The sequence below is a fragment of the Haematobia irritans genome, chromosome 2, assembly GCF_050003625.1.
Source record: "Haematobia irritans isolate KBUSLIRL chromosome 2, ASM5000362v1, whole genome shotgun sequence".
Lineage (NCBI taxonomy): Eukaryota > Metazoa > Arthropoda > Insecta > Diptera > Muscidae > Haematobia > Haematobia irritans.
This window is the reverse complement of record NC_134398.1, coordinates 148242206-148261305: the sequence shown is the minus strand read 5'-3', so window position 1 is coordinate 148261305 and position 19100 is coordinate 148242206. Positions and strand designations below refer to the sequence as shown.

General features: G+C 31.0%; 1 protein-coding gene across 1 annotated transcript in view; it reads right to left on the bottom strand.

Annotated features, from left to right (window-relative positions):
• The window catches only part of Nos (Nitric oxide synthase), a 441191-nt gene that overhangs the window by 85866 nt on the left and 336225 nt on the right, over positions 1-19100 (bottom strand). The window contains exon 13 of the mRNA XM_075296574.1: positions 13871-13935. Coding sequence (XP_075152689.1) covers positions 13871-13935 — 65 coding nt within the window. The remainder of the gene's footprint in view (positions 1-13870; positions 13936-19100) is intronic.

The window sequence follows — 19100 nt, the reverse complement described above, 5'->3', positions numbered from 1 at the left end:
TCTATGCGAAATTTCACGTAAATGGGAGTATAACTTGGCCCCCTGGTCATATGAGTGCAAATCGGACGGGAGATATATATGGGAGCCATATCTAAATCTGAATCGATTTCAACCAAATTTGGCACAATTACCTATACTACTAAACGTACTCCTTGTGCGAAATTTGAAGCAAATCACGGCAAAACCCTGGATTTTGAGGCCATATAAGTTCAAATCGGACGAAAGATATATATGGGAGCTATATCTAAATGTGAACCGATTTCAATCAAGTGTACCAAGCCATAGTGTACCATAGTAGTGGTGAAGGGTATAATTAATTAGATCAATTAATTTCATGGTTGAAGACAAAAAATATTTTATTGTGTGTGGGAGCCGGTTCCACGACACCGCTATAAATAATCAAATAGCAACTTACCATTATTTAATATAACAAAAAATAAAAGCATTGCTTTAAGTATGTGTTTGAAAAATATTTTATTTAAAATGTGTGTTTTAAAACAGGACTAGAAATCATAAAGCAAAACATAAACTTAACATATTCATCGTGTATAAAAAATACTAAGAATAAAAAATTAAATAAAAGGCAAAAAATAAATTGAATATTATAAAACGTCTATCTTCGATTAGTTTTTAAAAATTCTGTGAGAACAGAATACAACGAAGCAACTGTTGAGAGCAGCGGTGCCAACTCTGTGGATTTTTCGTGATTTTGACGATTTTAGATGGTAAATTGTGCATGTGACGATTCATGATTTTAATCAACGTAGTTATAAATTGACTATTTTTGAAAATGTGCGTCTCAAGTTTCCTTTTAGTGTTTTTATTACGTGTTTTTAGTTGTAATGTAAATATCAATACTAAAAAATATGCTTAACATACTCTCTCTGCCACAATCTTAATTGGATTAAACACATCGCAAAGCTTGAATTAAAATATAAAACAACTGTAGCTTTGATTATTCTGGGGGGGGGGGCAAGAACTATTCTGGGGGGGGCATAGCCCCCCCCAGCACCCCCCTAGCTACGCCAATGATGGGGGCTATATATAATTATATACCGATGTTGACCAATTTTTGTATGGTTGTTAGAGACCATATACTAACACCATGTACCAAATTTCAGCAGGATCGGATGAAATTTTCTTCTCGTAGAGGCTTCGTAAGCCAAATTTGGGGGTCCGTTTATATGGGGGCTATTCGTAAAAGTGGACCGATATGGCCCATTTGCAATACCATCCGACCTACATCAATAACAACTACTTGTGCCAAGTTTCAAGTCGATAGCTTGTTTCGTTCAGAAGTTAGCGTGATTTCAATAGACGGACGGACGGACATGCTTAGATCGACTCAGAATTTCACCACTATAAGGATACTTGCCAGGATAGTCTCAGCCTTCCAGGATATTAAAAAAACAGATTAATTCTCCAACGTTATAAATCTTCAAGGATTTTATTTTAACCAGCTTTTTATATAAACTATGTTTCATATAAATTATTACGATGTACTCAGCAACCAGATTTTTTTTCCAGACCAGACCAGATCAAAAATTCAGACTAGATTAATTTGTTTTTCATTATTCAGAAATATTTATATTATATTGATATTAATTAACCACGTTACTAAAGCAAACCGTTAGTTTTAGAACAAAAATGCATTACCATAAGGGCCTATTTTTTATGAGAATGTGGTAATTTATACAGTGTTTGTAACTATTACTCTGAGATCTATGGCTATCAATACCAGTAAAATCTCTGAGAACTACAAAACTAATACCCTGGAAACTATGGCTATTAACACCAGTAGATGACCTGGGCACTACGGTTAGATGTGTTAGTCACTACAACCCTGAGATGTACGGCTGTAAGACACCAGTACCATCTCTGGGGGCTACATCGATCTAGCATGAGTGGTAGCTATGGTGGCTGTTACCCAGCGTTGCCAATTTAGCTTTTTTCCCGCTAGATTTGGCTTTTTTTGAAGACGTTTAGCGGGAAAAAAATGCATTTAGCTTTTAGCTTTTTTTCTGGCTTTTTTTCATGACCCTTTTAGCTATTTTTGGCTTTTTTTATTTTCGACATGTTTCTTTTGAAATATGGATAAATCGGCGTTTTTATCTAAGCCTTGCTGCAAGTATAAGGGTTTCCACATATTTCAAAGCTCAGTTGAAACATTAATAATGAGTCCAGCCATTATGCGGGCATTTTTGTAGCAAATACACCTTGTTGTAAAGTTTTTTCATTATATACATAAAAGTTATCGTAAACTTTAAATCTACTATTACCATACAAATTTGTTAGATAAACTGTCAGTAAATTATTGGGAATATTATCATTTGACTCGTTTATCCTTTTTATGTTATTATAATATTCTAAAGTTATTACGATATTACTAAATTAAAATAGTAGATGTGAATAGCTTTGTGCACTGAAAAAATATTGTCGTCTCCTTAAAATACGAACGCGAATTTTGGTTATAAAAGCATTTGTGAATTTCTTTTATATAAACTGTTTTCCTTGTCCAAAAGACGATAAAGTCGTTTTGTCCTTATAATTAAGTGATTCAACTTAAAAATGGGTATGTTTTCATGAAAGAAGGAAGAATTAATGAAATAGTCTTTAAATGTGAGGAGTTTTTGCATCTTAACCACAAACCAAAATAGCGTTCAAAAATAGAAGATGTTTTTCAACACTTCATTTTAAAAACGTATATATACAATAATTTCTACTTGAATAGGAGTCTGAATTTGGAAATTTAAGTTGGCGTTAGCACGTTTTTAAAGCACTTTGACATCTCATGAAGAAAAGGAAAATGTTTTTACTGGGAAATGTAAACTATAGGTGTTTTCTACAATTTAAATAAAAGTAATGTATTTCGAATTTTTCACAATTTCAAATCCAAACTAAAATTTTATTTAAAAAAATGACAAATCATTTTTTACCAAATCCAAAGCATGCTTAGATCATTTAATATTTTAAAATAACAAGTAAAAAATAGAGGTGTTGGGAAGGTAGCTCCCACAAAACGAAGGACTTCCAGTAAAAATTTGTGATAGTAATCAAAATGTATCGAATACGCAAACAGAGCTAATATGCCTTAGATATTGTTACAGTCTCACAGAAGTGGAATTAAAATGAAAATAATATGCATTGTAAGTGAAATAAAGCCTTTAAGTTTGTTAAATTTCAATCAAAAATGTGACTTTTGATACAAAAAAATTTAGCTTTTTTTCTAGCTATTTTTTAGCATTTTTTAGCTTTTTTAGCTATTTTTTTGGGCAAATCTAGCGGTTTTTGGTGAAACAATTCTGGCAACGCTGCTGTTACCGAAGCTATCACAAACTTGCGATAACCGTCCGCACACAACGGCCGCTCAAGCTAGACTAAAATAGTAGTGATGTACACAGCTAGCCGACAGTGATATTGCTTCTTAGGCGAGAGTGGTTTTTGCTGTTTATGCGAGAGTGGTTATTTGTTATGATGTATGTGAGAGATATCTTATGTTGTTGCTAGAAATGTCTCTTATAATTACTCTTAATCTACTACTACTATATACATATATACAATCTATGATATGAATCTCTTATGACAAAAATAAAGGTGTATACAATAAATTCATTTATAAATGTTTATGATCAAAAAGACATCAACAAAATAATTCAGTTGTAGATAAAATATAAATGTTATGAAAACTTCATTACACCACGACCCAGAATATATATACTTTGTGGGGTCTTAGAGCAATATTTCGATGTGTTACAAACGGAATGACAAAGTTAATATACCCCCATCCTATGGTGGAGGTATAAAAATTGCAAATTTTTAATAATATTTAATGTCAAGTGTTACAGACAAGCCTTAGAATGATTAAAAATCATAAAATATTATAAAAATTATTTACTTTGCAAAATATCACAAATTTTTTAATTCACATCCAAAACACTGAATTCAGATCACACCTTAAAAGTGATGAAATTTCAGTCCAATGGCAGTTAAAGTGGTGGACATCCGTCCTATGACAAGTCCATGTAAAATTCATCGCTTCTGCGCCAGTTATGCATCACGGAATCTTGATCCAAAAATAAAATTTTCACTACCTTTTTGGCAATGCTTGTTTTGCTGGGATCCTTATATGAATCGTACTATAGACTCATATTATTTAATTTTCACCGTTTTGCCGAAATCACCTGCATGACAAGTCAAGCTCTTGCATTTTGGGCACAATAACGATTCGCAACATCTTTGACGTTTCAGTCTATAAACCGCCCAGCAAAAAAATTTGGAAATTCTTCCAAAGGCACAACTTTAAAAGCACTTCCAGAAGATGTACTTCCAATGATGTTCTTTATTTTAACTACACAGGAAGTTCTTTTTATTCAATAAAATGCTTTTTCATATTTTTAATGGGTAATTCTACTTTTTTGTGTTTCAAATAGGTTAAAAACCAAGTAAGAATTCATAAAATGGTAAAAATCATTTAAATTTTGTCGAAAAAAATGCTACATCCAATCTGAAAAAATTGTGAATTTTTGAAAATATTTGAGGTCAAACGTTTCAGACAAGCGCTAGAACCCATTAAAAATTATAAAAAAATTATAAAAATTATTTATTTGACAAAATATCACAGAATTTTTTAATTTACACCCAAAGAATTGAATTCGGCTCACACCTAAAGAAGTGATGCAAATTCAGTGCAACGGCTGTTGAAATGGAGGACTTCCGTCCTATGACAAGCCCATGTTAAAGTCATCGCTTCTGCACCACTTCCGGATCCAAAATGAACATTTTCCTTACTTTTTTGGCGACGCTTTTTTTGCTGGGCGCTCCAAACTATGACTTTTTCTGAATCCATTGATAGTATTTGCAATGTTTCTGACTGATCTTCACTGCAAAATCGGCAATACTGTTTATTCGCGTAACCATTGATCCAAAAATTAGCTTTTTCGCTGAAATGGAAGAAACTCTGAATTTTTCCTAACAGAGCACGAATATTGATAATTTTCAAGCGTCGTTCGATTGTAAGACGATTCATGGTTAAATTCATGAACATGTTTGGCAGTGAAACACAATACGAAATATGCGTCAACTGTCTAAACCGGTGTTGCCAAAAAGATAGTAGCTAACAAGTATATATGGCCGTAAGTTCGGCCAGGCCGAATCTTATGTACCCTCCACCATGGATTGTGTAGAAACTTCTACGAAAGTCTGGTTTCCACAATCGAATTACTGGCGTTGTAGTATGTTAAAACTTCTAAACATTGTTTTCTAAATTGTGAGTTAGTCCATACGTGGTATATATCAGACAAAAAAGTTATGTATAGGTAAGTCTACAAATAATTACGAATCGATATGGACTTTTGCACGGTATGTAGGGAGTCAGAATTGAAATATGGGGGTCGTTTATATGGGGACTATATATAATTATGAACTTGATATGGACCAATTTTTGTGTGATTGGGGATCGATTTATCTGAGGGCTATATATATGGACCTAGTTAGGCATGGTTGTTAACGGCCATATACTAGCACAATGTATCAAATTTCAACTGACTCAGATGAAATTTGCTCCTCCAAGTGGCTCTAAACCCAAATTTCGGGATCGGTTTATATGGGGGCTATATATGATTATGGACTGATATGGACCACTTTTGGCATGGTTGTTAAATATCATATACTACCACCACGTACCAAATTTCAACCAGATCGGATGAATTTTGCTTCTCCAAAAGGCACCGGAGGTAAAATCTGGTTCCAATTCCTGCATGGTTCTTGGATACCATCAGGGATCCGGAGCGGAGCAAGCCCTTTTGTTGCCGGAGCGGGAGCGGCATTTCTAAAATCCGGAGCGGAGCGGGAGCGGAGCGGTTTCCAAATGAAAAACCGCTCCGCTCCGAATAAAATATTACTTGAATGAAATGTGTAACTTTGAAATTACACTGTGTAGGTAATTTCAAATATAGCTAGTACTTAGCGTAGTGTGAGTAAACGTTTAAAATGTACGATATGTATTTTTGTACGTACGTACATTGGGAAAAACACAACGTGTTTTTTTAGTAATTGTTTTCAAAAACGGCAAATGTCAAAATATATCTCTAGCATGTGTTGTAAAAGTAACAATAGCACTTTCGATCAATTTAATCCCGTATTACTACAAAGATGTTTGTAATAAACGTCCAATAAATGCAATTAAACGATCTTATTTATATTTAATTTTTTAGTTTTCTGAAAAAAATATTGTCGTGAAGTCAAAGATTTCATGTCCTTAGAATAAGAATGCAAATTTTGCTTAACATGGAAGACGCATTTCTCTAAAATAAAGTTTTTTCCTTGTCCAAATGTCAATAAACTTTTGAATGAAGTTGTAATGTCCTTATAATTAAGTGATTTTACTTAAAAATGTGTATCATAACATGAAAGATACAATTTTTGAGGTAAGGTCAACGTGACTTTAATAATTAAGAAAAATTCTTTAAAATTAATAAAATTGTCTTTAAATTTGTTTCCTTTTTGCATCTTGCCTACAAAGCAAAAAATCGGTAAAAAATAAGGCATGTTTTCAACACTTTATTTTAAAGACGCTTTTTACTTGAAACATAGCATAATTTCTACTGGAAGTCGAGTCTCAATATGGAAAATAAAATTTTCGTTAACTCGTTTTTAAAGGATTTTGATAACAACTGACGAAAAAAATCTAAAAAAAATGAAAAATTAACATTTGCTTCCTAGAAGCAAGTACATAACCCCTAAATTTAAAAGAGAATTGCGTCTTTAAAGTATTCTTACTTGTATTCTCCTTCTTTGGCTCGAAATTAATACCCAAACTGTTAAAGTAAAGACAAAATCTTTGGAACCGGGCATGCTTTTTTTCAGTGTAGGTTAGGTTAGGTTAGGTGGCAGTCCGATGTATCAGGCTCACTTAGACTATTCAGTCCATTGTGATACCACATTGGTGAACTTCTCTCTTATCACTGAGTGCTGCCCGATTCTATGTTAAGCTCAGTGACAAGGGACCTCCTTTTTATAGCCGAGTCCGAACGGCGTTCCACATTGCAGTGAAACCACTTAGAGAAGCTTTGAAACCCTCAGAAATGTCACCAGCATTACTGAGGTGGGATAATCAACCGCTGAAAAACTTTTTGGTGTTCGGTCGAAGCAGGAATCGAACCCACGACCTTGTGTATGCAAGGCGGGCATGCTAACCATTGCACCACGGTGGCTCCCTTTTTTCAGTGTAAGGACATTCATATTTGCTTTACTATTGTACTATATCCTAGCATTCTCTTATTTCTGATATTACCCAGCAAAAAATTTTGGAAGTTCGTCTAGAGGCACAACTTTAAAAGCACTTCCAGAAGATGCACTCCCATTGATGTTCTTTATTTTAACTACCCAGGAAGTTCTTTTAATTCAATTCTTTATAACTTGATTTGTTCATACTTTTAATGGGTAATTTTAACTTTTTTTGTTTTAAATAGGTTAAAAACAGAGTAAGAATTCATAAAATGGTACAAATCATTTAAATTTTGTCGAAAAAAATGCTAAATTCAATCTGAAAAATTGTGAATTTTTGAAAATATTTGAGGTCAAAAGTTTGCAACAAGCGTTAGAATCCATTAAAACCCAGCAAAAACTCTCATTACCCGGTAATCTTGTAGGTAAGCTTATTTAAAAATTAATAACCACTTATTAATTGGCATCGCTTCGGATTACATTTACATACGCATGTCCTAGAAGGAAAGTACTTCTCCCCTGGCATACTTTCGGCCATAAAATAAGTAGTGCATTTAAAGCATATAATCACCTAATATGTAATTACATATTTGTAGATACACCAAAGCTTGCAAAATAGCTACTTATTGTCTCAGGCAACCAAATCTCGAAAATATTGATTTCTATCGCCGATTACAATGGATCAAAATATGGCGAGTGATGCTGTAATAGGAGAACTACTTGAATAGAAACGAATATTGTATAAATAAACAAAAAATCGAATAAATAATCTAAATAAGATGCAATTTAATTTCACACTTAAAATAGAAATAAATGTAGGTTGTTTAAGGAGTTGGATTCGTGAATTTCGTTATAATATATCCAATAGCCAATTCACATAAGGTTCAAAATCTACTAAAAGTGAATTTTAAGTCTCTTTTTTATAAGGCAAATGACATTTGAAATTTAGTTTAAGCGCATTTTGGAAGTGTAATGTGAATGAGGTATAAGAAAGCATTTATTTAAAACATAATATGTTAATGTCATTAACCACAATTATTATGAAATATTTGTGATAATTTCTTAACGGAAAAATTTTCAGAATTAGCGTTACATTACATACTCTTTTTGATTTTTTATGTAAGTGCTCGATTATGTAAATAATTATACCTAATGGTAGCATCATTTATTCTATTTTATTAAATCGTTAACTACAACTGCATAAAATTTGAGAATAACAATTCGAAAATTACCGAGAAGTATTTATTTTTGTCATTACAAGTTAGTCATTATAACTCGCCGCAATGTAATGCAAAGTGTAATGACAGCTTTACTCCTGGTAATGTCAATTGTAATGAGATGTGGTTACCTAGTTTTTGCTGGGAAATTATAAAAAATTATAAAAAATATTTATTTGACATAATATAACAGATTTTTTTATTTTACATCCAAAATACTGAATTCGGATTACACCTAAAGAAGTGATGCAAATTCAGTGCAACGGCTGTTGAAATGGAGGACTTCCGTCCTATGACAAGCCCATGTTAAATTCATCGCTTCTGCGTCAATTATGCACCACTTCCGGATGCAAATTATAACATTTTCATTACTTTTTTGGCGACGCTTTTTTTGCTGGGTAGTTATCGAAAATTTAATTAAAATTATGGATAGTTTCAATTTTGGTTGAAAAATGTGCGCATATACATTTGTTTTAATTCTTTCTCACATTGAAAACTAATGACTTGATTTGTATTATTGCATGTTATCTACTTTTTTTGAGAACGAACATTTCTTAAAAACGCTGTTCGAAAATGTATTTTTACAATAAAGGGAAAAAAGCGAAATTAGGTAACACTAGATCTGAGTAAGAATATTCGTAGGTATACCACGGGCTGATTTCGATGGAGGTTGTTGCAACAATAAACTACACTCACACATTACAAATATAACAAAACCTCTTCTCTACGTCTGTTGCAAAACCAAAAAAACTTTCGGAGAGTAGTTACTTCTACTCTGTGTATAGACTTTCAATTCCAATCAGCGTTGCCGTTTTGGTCCGATCGGACCAAAATTGGTCCAAAAGATTTCTAATTTTTGAATTTGGTCCGATGGTCGGACCAAACAGAATTTGGTCCATTTTGGTCCATTTTCATAAATTTGGTTTCTATCACATATTAAATAGTAGATGGTGCACCGCAAAGAATATTGTCGGGAGGCCAAATATTTCACATGCTTAAAATACGAATACTAATTTTGCTTAGAATAGAAGACGTATTTCTCTGAAATAAAGTTTTTTCCTTGTCTAAAAGTCTCTAAACTTTTCAACGAAGTCTGTTTGTCCTTACAGCTAAGTGATTCGACATAAAAATGTGTATCCTAACATGAATGAAAATTTCGTTTTAATGAAGTCAAATGGATTTAATATTTCTGAAAAAATCTTCAAAATTAATAAAATGTTTCAACACATTGTTTTAAAGTCATTGTACCCTAAACCACATAGTGGTTAGGGTATAATAAGTTTGATCGGCCAAAAAATGTGCCTACCAGAAATATTGATTTTAGACCCCATAAAATATATACCGATCGACTCAGAATCACCTCCTGAGTCGATCTAGCGCTTCGTGTCCGTCCGTCCGTCTGTCCATGTATTTTTTTTTTTCACAGGATTCCAGTCGCAATTATTAACCGATTTTGATGAAATTTGGTACAGGGAGTTTTTTGGGCACAAGGACGAACGCTATTGAATTTGGAAGAAATCGGATAAAATTTAGATACAGCTCCCATATATATGTATCGCCCGATTTCGACAAATGGGGTCACATTGCGCTTTTTTTTTCAAACGGATCGTCACCAAATTTGGCAAAAGGTAATCTTTTCCATCGCCCTTCAAGTCTACAAAATTTCATCGAAATCGGTTCAGATTTAGATATAGTTCTCATATATAAGTATCGCCCGATTTTCCCAGATTTAGCTATAGCTCCCATATATATGTACCGCCCGATTTTTCTAAATATTGCAATAAAACCCTTATTTATCAACCGATCTTACTCAAAGTTTGCTAAATGTAATCTTCTATAGCAATAACTATATGTGCGAAATATCATCGAAATCGGTTCAGATTTAGATATAGCTCTCATATATATGTATAGCCCGATTTTCCCAAATTTGGCCATAGAACCCTTATTTACTAACCGATCTTACTCAAAGTTGGCTAGATCCAGTCCACTATACTACTAACGGTATGTGCAAACTTTCATTGAAATCGGTTCAGATGTAGATATAGCTCCCATGTATGTATCGCCCGATTTTGAAAAATTCGCCCCTAATAACCTTATTTTTGACCGTAGAGGCCTCATTTCTTAACTGATTTTTCTCAAATTTTGCACAAGGTAACCTTTTGTGGTATTAGTTAAACCCGCAAAATATTATGCAAATTGGTTCAGATTATATAATTATATAATATACTATAATTTTCTCGAAGAGGAGCGGAGCGGAGCGATTTTTTTTTTCTCGGAGCGGAGCGTGGAGCGGAGCGTTTTTCTTTTCTCCGGAGCGGGAGCGGAGCGGAGCGAAAAAAAATGGACCGCTCCGGATCCCTGGATACCATATACTAACACCACGTACCAAATTTCAACTGAATCAGATGAATGTTGGTCTTCCAAGAGGCTCCGGAGATCAAATCTGGTGATCGGTTTATATGGGGGCTATATATAATTATGGACCGATGTGGACCAATTTCTGCATGGTTGTTGGATACCATAAAGGGTGATACGGTCAAAATTTGGTCAATATAAACTTGACGTATTTCTTTCAATTTTGCATTTAAAAAACCTGAACACCCCTCATTTTGAAGGTGAGTGTGTGTGTGTGTGTAGAATGTTGCTCCTGTTTTGATTTTGGAATTCACTCTTCAGTTGTCAAAATGCCGTCCAAGCAAGAAGCGCAGCGTTTCAAAATTTTGCTCGCGCATCGCGAAAATCCGAGCTACTCGCACGCAAAGCTGGCAAAATCGCTAAAAGTTGCCAAATCAACCGTTACAAATGTAATTAAAGTGTTTGGGGAACGTTTGTCGACAGCCAGGAAATCTGGATCGGGGGGAAATCGAAAACCGGAAGCCGCTGAGACGACAAAGAGAGTTGCCGGTAGTTTCAAGTGAAACCCTAACCTCTCTCTCCGAGATGCCGCAAATAAGCTGGGTGTATCGTCTACAAAAAACGAGCCGGACTATCGACTTACAAGAAGGTAGTGACTCCAAATCGCGATGATAAACAAAATACGACGGCCAAAGCGCGATCCCGGAGGCTGTACACGACGATGCTGACGAAGTTTGACTGCGTGGTAATGGACGACGAAACCTACGTCAAAGCCGACTACAAGCAGCTTCCGGGACAGGAGTTTTATTCGGCAAAAGGAAGGGGAAAGGTAGCAGATATTTCCAAGCACATAAACTGTCAACGTTCGCAAAGAAATATCTGGTTTGGCAAGCCATCTGTACCTGTGGCTTGAAAAGCAGCATTTTCATAGCTTCCGGGACTGTCAACCAAGAAATTTACGTGAAAGAGTGTTTGAATAAACGTCTGCTGCCTTTCCTGAAGAAACACGGTTGTTCCGTACTGTTTTGGCCGGATTTGGCATCTTGCCATTACGGTAAAAAGGCCATGGAGTGGTACGCCGCCAACAACGTGCAGGTGGTTCCCAAGGACAAGAACCCTCCCAACACGCCAGAGCTCCGCCCAATTGAGATATACTGGGCTATTGTCAAGCTTAACCTTAAGAAGACCAAAAAAACTGCTAAGGACGAGCAGCAGTTCAAGGCAAACTGGCTTTCTGCGGCGAAGAAGGTGGACAAGGTGGCTGTACAAAATGTGATGGCAGGTGTCAAGCGTGAGGCCCGGCAATTCGGATTTGGAAAAGCGAAAGCCTAACTGAATATTTTTCCTGAATTTTATACTAATTGAACTTGAAAAAGAAATTTAATTAGATTTTTTAAATAAACGATTTCACCGATTTACACGCGTTTTCCCTTGACCAAATTTTGACCGTATCACCCTTTATAAACTTTTTTCCTACTTTGTACGTATGAAGGAACAATCTATTTTTATAACAATTTTAATATCTGCTTTGGGTCCCAAATTTAATTACGTATATGATACAACAATCCCCCTTTCGTCACCGTTATTATAATGTGAAATGTGAAAATTGTATTAATTAAAAAAAAAAAAAAAAAAAAAAAACAAACAAAAAATCCGAATGAGCCAGAACATTTTTTTAAAAGAGGCGTGGCACAGCCCTATTCCACCTTGGATGTAATTCATACTATACGATCAACATATATACCAAATCTCATATTCATACCTCTGATAGCTCATGAGATATAACCGTTCCAAGTTTGAATGGGCGGTGCCACGCCCAATCATAACCAAGAATTGCCAAGGACTATTGGCAGGACAATAATGGTTATGATTGGGAGGTGCCACGCCCAATCATAACCAAGTATAGCCAAGGATTATTACCAGATCAACAAAACAACATTGGCAAATTTTCATGACAATCGGTCCATTACTATGGCCGCTAGAGCTATTTTTAATAGTGGGAGTGACACCACCAACTTTTCCAAAAGATGTGCAGCGTATGTCACTCATTGATAACATAACATTATAATAGTGAAAGAATTTTTAAAATCGGGTAAGTAGTTTAATTAATCTCAATTTTTTGCGATTTTGTCCCACTGTGCGTCGTTCGATTGTAAGACGATTCATGGTTAAATTCATGAAGATGTTTGGCAGTGAAACACAATACGAAATATGCGTCAACTGTCTAAACCGGTGTTGCCAAAAAGATAATAGCTAAAAATCATCCCTTACATATTCGTGGTCATGGTGAAATTCTGAGTCAATCCAGTGATGTTCGTCCGTCCGTCAGTCCGTTAAAATCTCACTAACTTCCGAACGAAAGAGGCTATCTGCTGGCACAAGTATTTGATATTGATGTAGGTCGGATGGTATTGCAAATGGACCCTACCGGACCACTTTAGATATAGTCGACCCGCGAACCGTGGGGTCAAAATAAATGTCGAATATTATCGGGAAAATATCCTAAGCCTTGGCCAGACAAACATATCGACCGCTGACCATGGACATTCTAACAGGACTCAAGATCATTGCACTCAACACGCGTTAACCTAGACGAGCTTAAAAAGGAGGTTCCTCGTTTCAATTTTACCATTGGTCTGAATCCATTGGACTTTTGCGCAATTTAGAGAGTGAGACTTTAAGATACCAAAGCATCCAGCATCTTAAGACAGTGCTTCGTCGGTAATGGACCAAAATACCACAGCGCCACTTTCATCCAGCGTGTGATGGCTTTGTTAGCTGTTTGAAGGCCATAATTCGTGTTAAAGGTAGCAAATTCGAACAAATCTAAATTAATTCTAAAACTGTATATTAGTTTCGACATTTTTACTATTGAATGATAAAATATTATACCCAAAAAAGGTCTTTTTCATGATTTTTGTTTAGCTTAAATTTCTTTTCATAACTTTATTTTCTCTCACAATATCCATCTATGTTTAAAGCATTTTATCCACATTTAAATTTTCAGATTAATTTAATACCACTTATATTGTTAATTTTTTAAACGAAATGTAAAATAGTGAGATAGAGCTTACCTTGAATCTTGACCACTTTCAGCAGATTCCTGTACTCTCATGGCATACAAATCCTGCGAGAATAACTGTTTGTTGTATATTAGGGTGGAACATATATAAAAGAAAAACAATGTGGAAAGGAAAAAAATATATTAGATATATGGATAGAAAATATGTTTAGAAACTGTATGTATAGAAAATAGGTTTAGAAACTTAAATTAATGTTTACTTAATTTTTAGATATTATTTTAAATAGATAAAAATTATTTATTTTAAAGATTTTTTTATTAAAAAAAAATAGTTAATATTTTATAAAAAATGCCGTGCCACAAAATGTAAGTTGCATAATCATTCATATAAGTTCAATATTTTTTTTTTCAATGTTCCTAAGTGACCGTAAACAATTGAAGCAATTTAAAATGGTGTACGGTTTAAAAATTGGTACGCTAACCTTGCTCTCACGGAGCTTTATGAAAATGGGTGTTACTATGACAAATGAAATGTTCCTTTTTTAGTTATGTTCGTTATACCCGAATATAATGACTAAAAGTTCTCTTTATTACGTTTCTGCAGTGAAAAACATTTTGTGGTTAGAATATGAAAAGTTTTGTCCTACAGCTTCGCATTTCTTGCAAGCTAAAGGATGTTTAATGGCCAGTTAGGCTTTCTAACTTTCTTGCCAAAGAAAATGCTAATGGGCATTTAAGGATTAAATAATTGCTTTCGGAGAACAGACAACATAAACACTTTAAAAGGGTTGAATCGAGAATGAGATAGTATTTTAAATTGGAAAACCAAATGATGTTAACGTTGATGTAGAAATATCTTGATATGAAAACAAAATGAAACTAAGGGTTTCGAATGTTATAGAAATTTTGACAAACTTTTTCTATAGAAATAAAATCTTTTAAAATATTTCTATAGGAATAAAATTTAGACAAAATTTTCTATAGGAATAAAATTTGGACAAAATTTTCTAAAGATATAAAATTTTGACAAAATTTTGTATAGATATAAAACTTTGACAAAATTTTCTATAGATATATAATTTATAAAAAAAAAAATTGGGCAGCATTTTCTATAAAAATACAATTTTGACAAAATTTTCTATCAAAATAAGATTTCGACAAAATATTCTATTGAAATAAAATGTTGACAAATCTTTTTATAGGAATAAAATTTTTACAAAATTTTCTATAGAAATAAAATTTTGACAAATATTCTATCAAAACAAACTGTTGACCAAATATTCTATGGAAATAAAATCTTGACAAATTTGTTTATAGGAATAACATTTTAATAAAATTTTCTATGGAATTAAAATGTTGACCAAATTTTTTCTATCATTTTCTATCAAAATAAAAATTTGACAAAATTTATTTTCTACATAAATAAAATTTTAACAATATTTGCAACATAAATAAAATTTTGACAAAATTTTCTATAGAAATAAAATTTTGACAAAATTTTCTATAGAAAATATTTTTTGACCAAAGTTTCTATTGAAATAAAATTTTAACAAAAATTTTTTATAGAAATAAAATTTTGACAACAATTTTATATAGAAATAAATAAATTTTGGCCAAAGTTTCTATTGAAATAACATTTTGAAAAAGTTTCTATAACATTAAAATTTTGACAATATTTTCAATATATATAAAATTTTGACAATATTTTCCACATAAATAAAATTTTGACAAAATTTTCTATAGAAATAAAATTTTGACAAAATTTTCTATAGAAATAAAAAAATTTGACAAAATTTTCCATAGAAACAAAAATTTTGACAAAATTTTCCATAGAAACAAAATTTTGACAAAATCGCCCATTAAAATAAAATTTTGACAAAATTTTCTATAGAAATAAAATTTTGACAAAATTTTCTATAGAAATAAAACTTTGACAAAATTTTAGATAGAAATAAAATTTTGACAAAATTTTCTATAATAGAAATAAAATTTTGACAAAATTTTCTATAGAAATAAAATTTTGACAAAATTTTCTATAGAAATAAAATTTTGACAAAATTTTATATAGAAATAAAATTTTGACAAAATTTTCTATAGAAATAAAATTTTGACAAAATTTTCTATAGAAATAAACTTTTGACAAAAATTTCTATAGAAATAAAATTTTGACAAAATTTTTTATGGAACTAAAATTTTGAAAAAATTTTCTATAGAAATATAATTTTGACAAAATTTTTTATAGAAATAAAATTTTGACAAAATTTTCTAAAAAATTAACATTTTTACAAAATTTTCTATAGAAATAAAATTTTGACAACGTCTTCTATAAAATTTGACAACATTTTTTATAGAAAATTTTAACAAAAATTTCTATAGGAATAAAATTTTGACAAAATTTTCTATAGAAATAAAATTTAGACAAAATTTTCTACAGCAATAACATTTTGACAAAATTTTCTATAGAAATAAAATTTTGACATTATTTTCTATATAAATAAAATTTTGACAAAAGTTTCTATATAAATAAAATTTTGACATTATTTTCTATATAAATAAAATTTTGACAAAAGTTTCTATATAAATAAAATTTTGACAAAATTTTCTATATCAATAAAATTTTGACAAAATTTTCCACAGAAATAAGATTTTGACAAAATTTTCTATTTAAATAAAATCTTGACATTATTTTCCGAATAAATAAAATTTCGACCAAATTTTTACAAAAGTTTCTATAACATTAAAATTTTAACAAAATTTTCTATGAAATTAAAATGTTGACCAAATTTTTTCTATCATTTGCTATCAAAATAAAAATTTGACAAAATTTAAAATTTTCTATAGAAATAAAATTTTGACAAAATTTTCTATAGGACTAAAATGTTGACAAATTTCTATAGAAATAAAATGTTGACAAAATTTTCTATCAAAATAAAACTTTGACAAAATTTTCTATAAAAAAAATTTTTGACATAAGTTTCTATCAAAATAAAATGTTGTCAGAATTTTCTATAGAAATAAAATTTTGACAAAGTTTTCTATAGAAATAAAATTTTAACAAAATTTTCTATAGAAATAAAATTTTGAAAAAATTTTCTATAGAAATGAAATTTTGACAAAATATTTTATTCTATAGAAATAAAATTTTAACAAAATTTTCTATAGGAATAAAATTTTGAGCGTGACTCACGCTTGCGTCACGCTCATGGCAACGGCGTGAGTGTGCGTGATTAACAAACACAAATGTCGTGCGTGAGTGTGAGTCACGAAAATATTATTTTCGTGAGTGAGCGTGAGTAAAGATTTACGCTCAGGAAAAAAATCCCGCTCACCAACAAAACGCTTAAGAGTTAAATTCATTTACAATTTTAGTGACACCTTGGATGTGGAGAGTGTAATAACACTCTCGATTTTAATAATGCTCATGTTTTCAGACACGTCGCTAAGGAAAATTGTTCAAAAAATTATTCGTGAGTCACGACATTTCTCGTGAGTCACGATATTTTTCGTGAGTCACGGTATTTTCGTGATTCAAGGACTTTTTCGTGCGTGAGTACAAATTTTCGCTTCGTGAGTGTGCGTGAGTCCTACCAAACAATATCGTGCATGAGTAAGATTTTCCGGAGTAAACTGAGCCTGAGTAAACTATTACTCACGTGCACAGCTCTACTATGTTTATGGACCCCATGAAAGTGAGCCTCAAAACCTAAATGAGGTAGGACCTCATGAGGTAAATCCTCATGAAATGATTGTATTGATTTGGAGTCAAAGAAGTGGAGATGGATTGGAAATTTTCTATAGAAATAAAATTCTGACAATATATTATAGAAATTTGGTAAACATTTTATTTCCATAGAAAATTTTGGTCAAAATTTTATTTATATAGAATATTTTGTTAAAATCTTATTTCTATAGAAGACGTTGTCAAAATTTTGTTTCTATAGAAAATTTTGTCATAATTTTAATTATATAGAAACTTTTGTCAAAATTTTATTTCTATAAAAAATTTTGTCAAAATTTTATTTCTATAGAAAACTTTGTCAAAACTTTATTTATGTGGAAAATATTGTCAAAATTTTAATGTTTTAGAAACTTTTGTCAAAATTTTATTTCAATAGAAACTTTGGCCAAATTCTATTTCTATAAAAAATTTTTGTCAAAATTTTATTTCTGTAGAAAATTTTTTTCAAAATTCTATTTATGTGGAAAATATTGTCAAAATTTTATTTATGTAGAAAATATTGTCAAAATCTTAACGTTATAGAAACTTTTTTCAAAATTTTATTTCAATAGAAACTTTTGTCAAAATTTTATTTCTATAGAAAATTTTGTCAAAATTTTATTTCTATAGAAAATTTTGTCAAAATTTTATTTCTATAGAAAATTTTGCAAAATTTTGTTTATGTAGAAAATAATGTCAAAATTTTATTTCTACAGAAAATTTAGTCAAAATTTTATTGCTATAGAAATTTTTGTCTAAATTTTATTTCTATAGAAAATTTTTTCAAAATTTTATTCCTATAGAAATTTTTGTTAAAATTTTCTGTAAAAAATGTTGTCAAATTTTATTTCTATAGAATATTGGAAACATTTTATTTTAATAGAAGACGTTGTCAAAATTTTGTTTCTATAGAAAATTTTGTCATAATTTTAATTATATAGAAACATTTGTCAAAATTTTATTTCTATAAAAAATTTTGCCAACGTTTTATTTCTATAGAAAATTTTGTTAAAATTTTATTTCTATAGAGAATTTTGTCAAAATTTTATTTTAACAGAAAATTTTGTCAAAATTTGTTTCTATAGAAAATTTTGTCAAAATTTTATTTCTATAAAAAATTTTGCCAACATTTTATTTCTATAGAAAATTTTGTTAAAATTTTATTTCAATAGAGAATTTTGTCAAAATTTTATTTTAACAGAAAATTTTGTCAAAATTATGTTTCTATAGAAAATTTTGTCAAGATTTTATTTCTATAGCAAATTTTGCCAATATATTAGTTCTTTAGAAAATTTTGCCAATATTTTGTTTTTTAGAAAATTTTGTCAAAATTTTATTTCTATCGAACATTTTTTCAAAATTTTGTTTCTATAGAAAATTTTGTCAAAATTTTGTATTTCTATAGAAAATGTTGTCAAAATTTCATTTCTATAGAAAATTTTGTCAAAATTTTATTTCTATAGAAAAAATTCTATTTATGTGGAAAATATTGTCAAAATTTTATTTATGTAGAAAATATTGTCAAAATTTTAATGTTATAGAAACTTTTGTCAAAATTTTATTT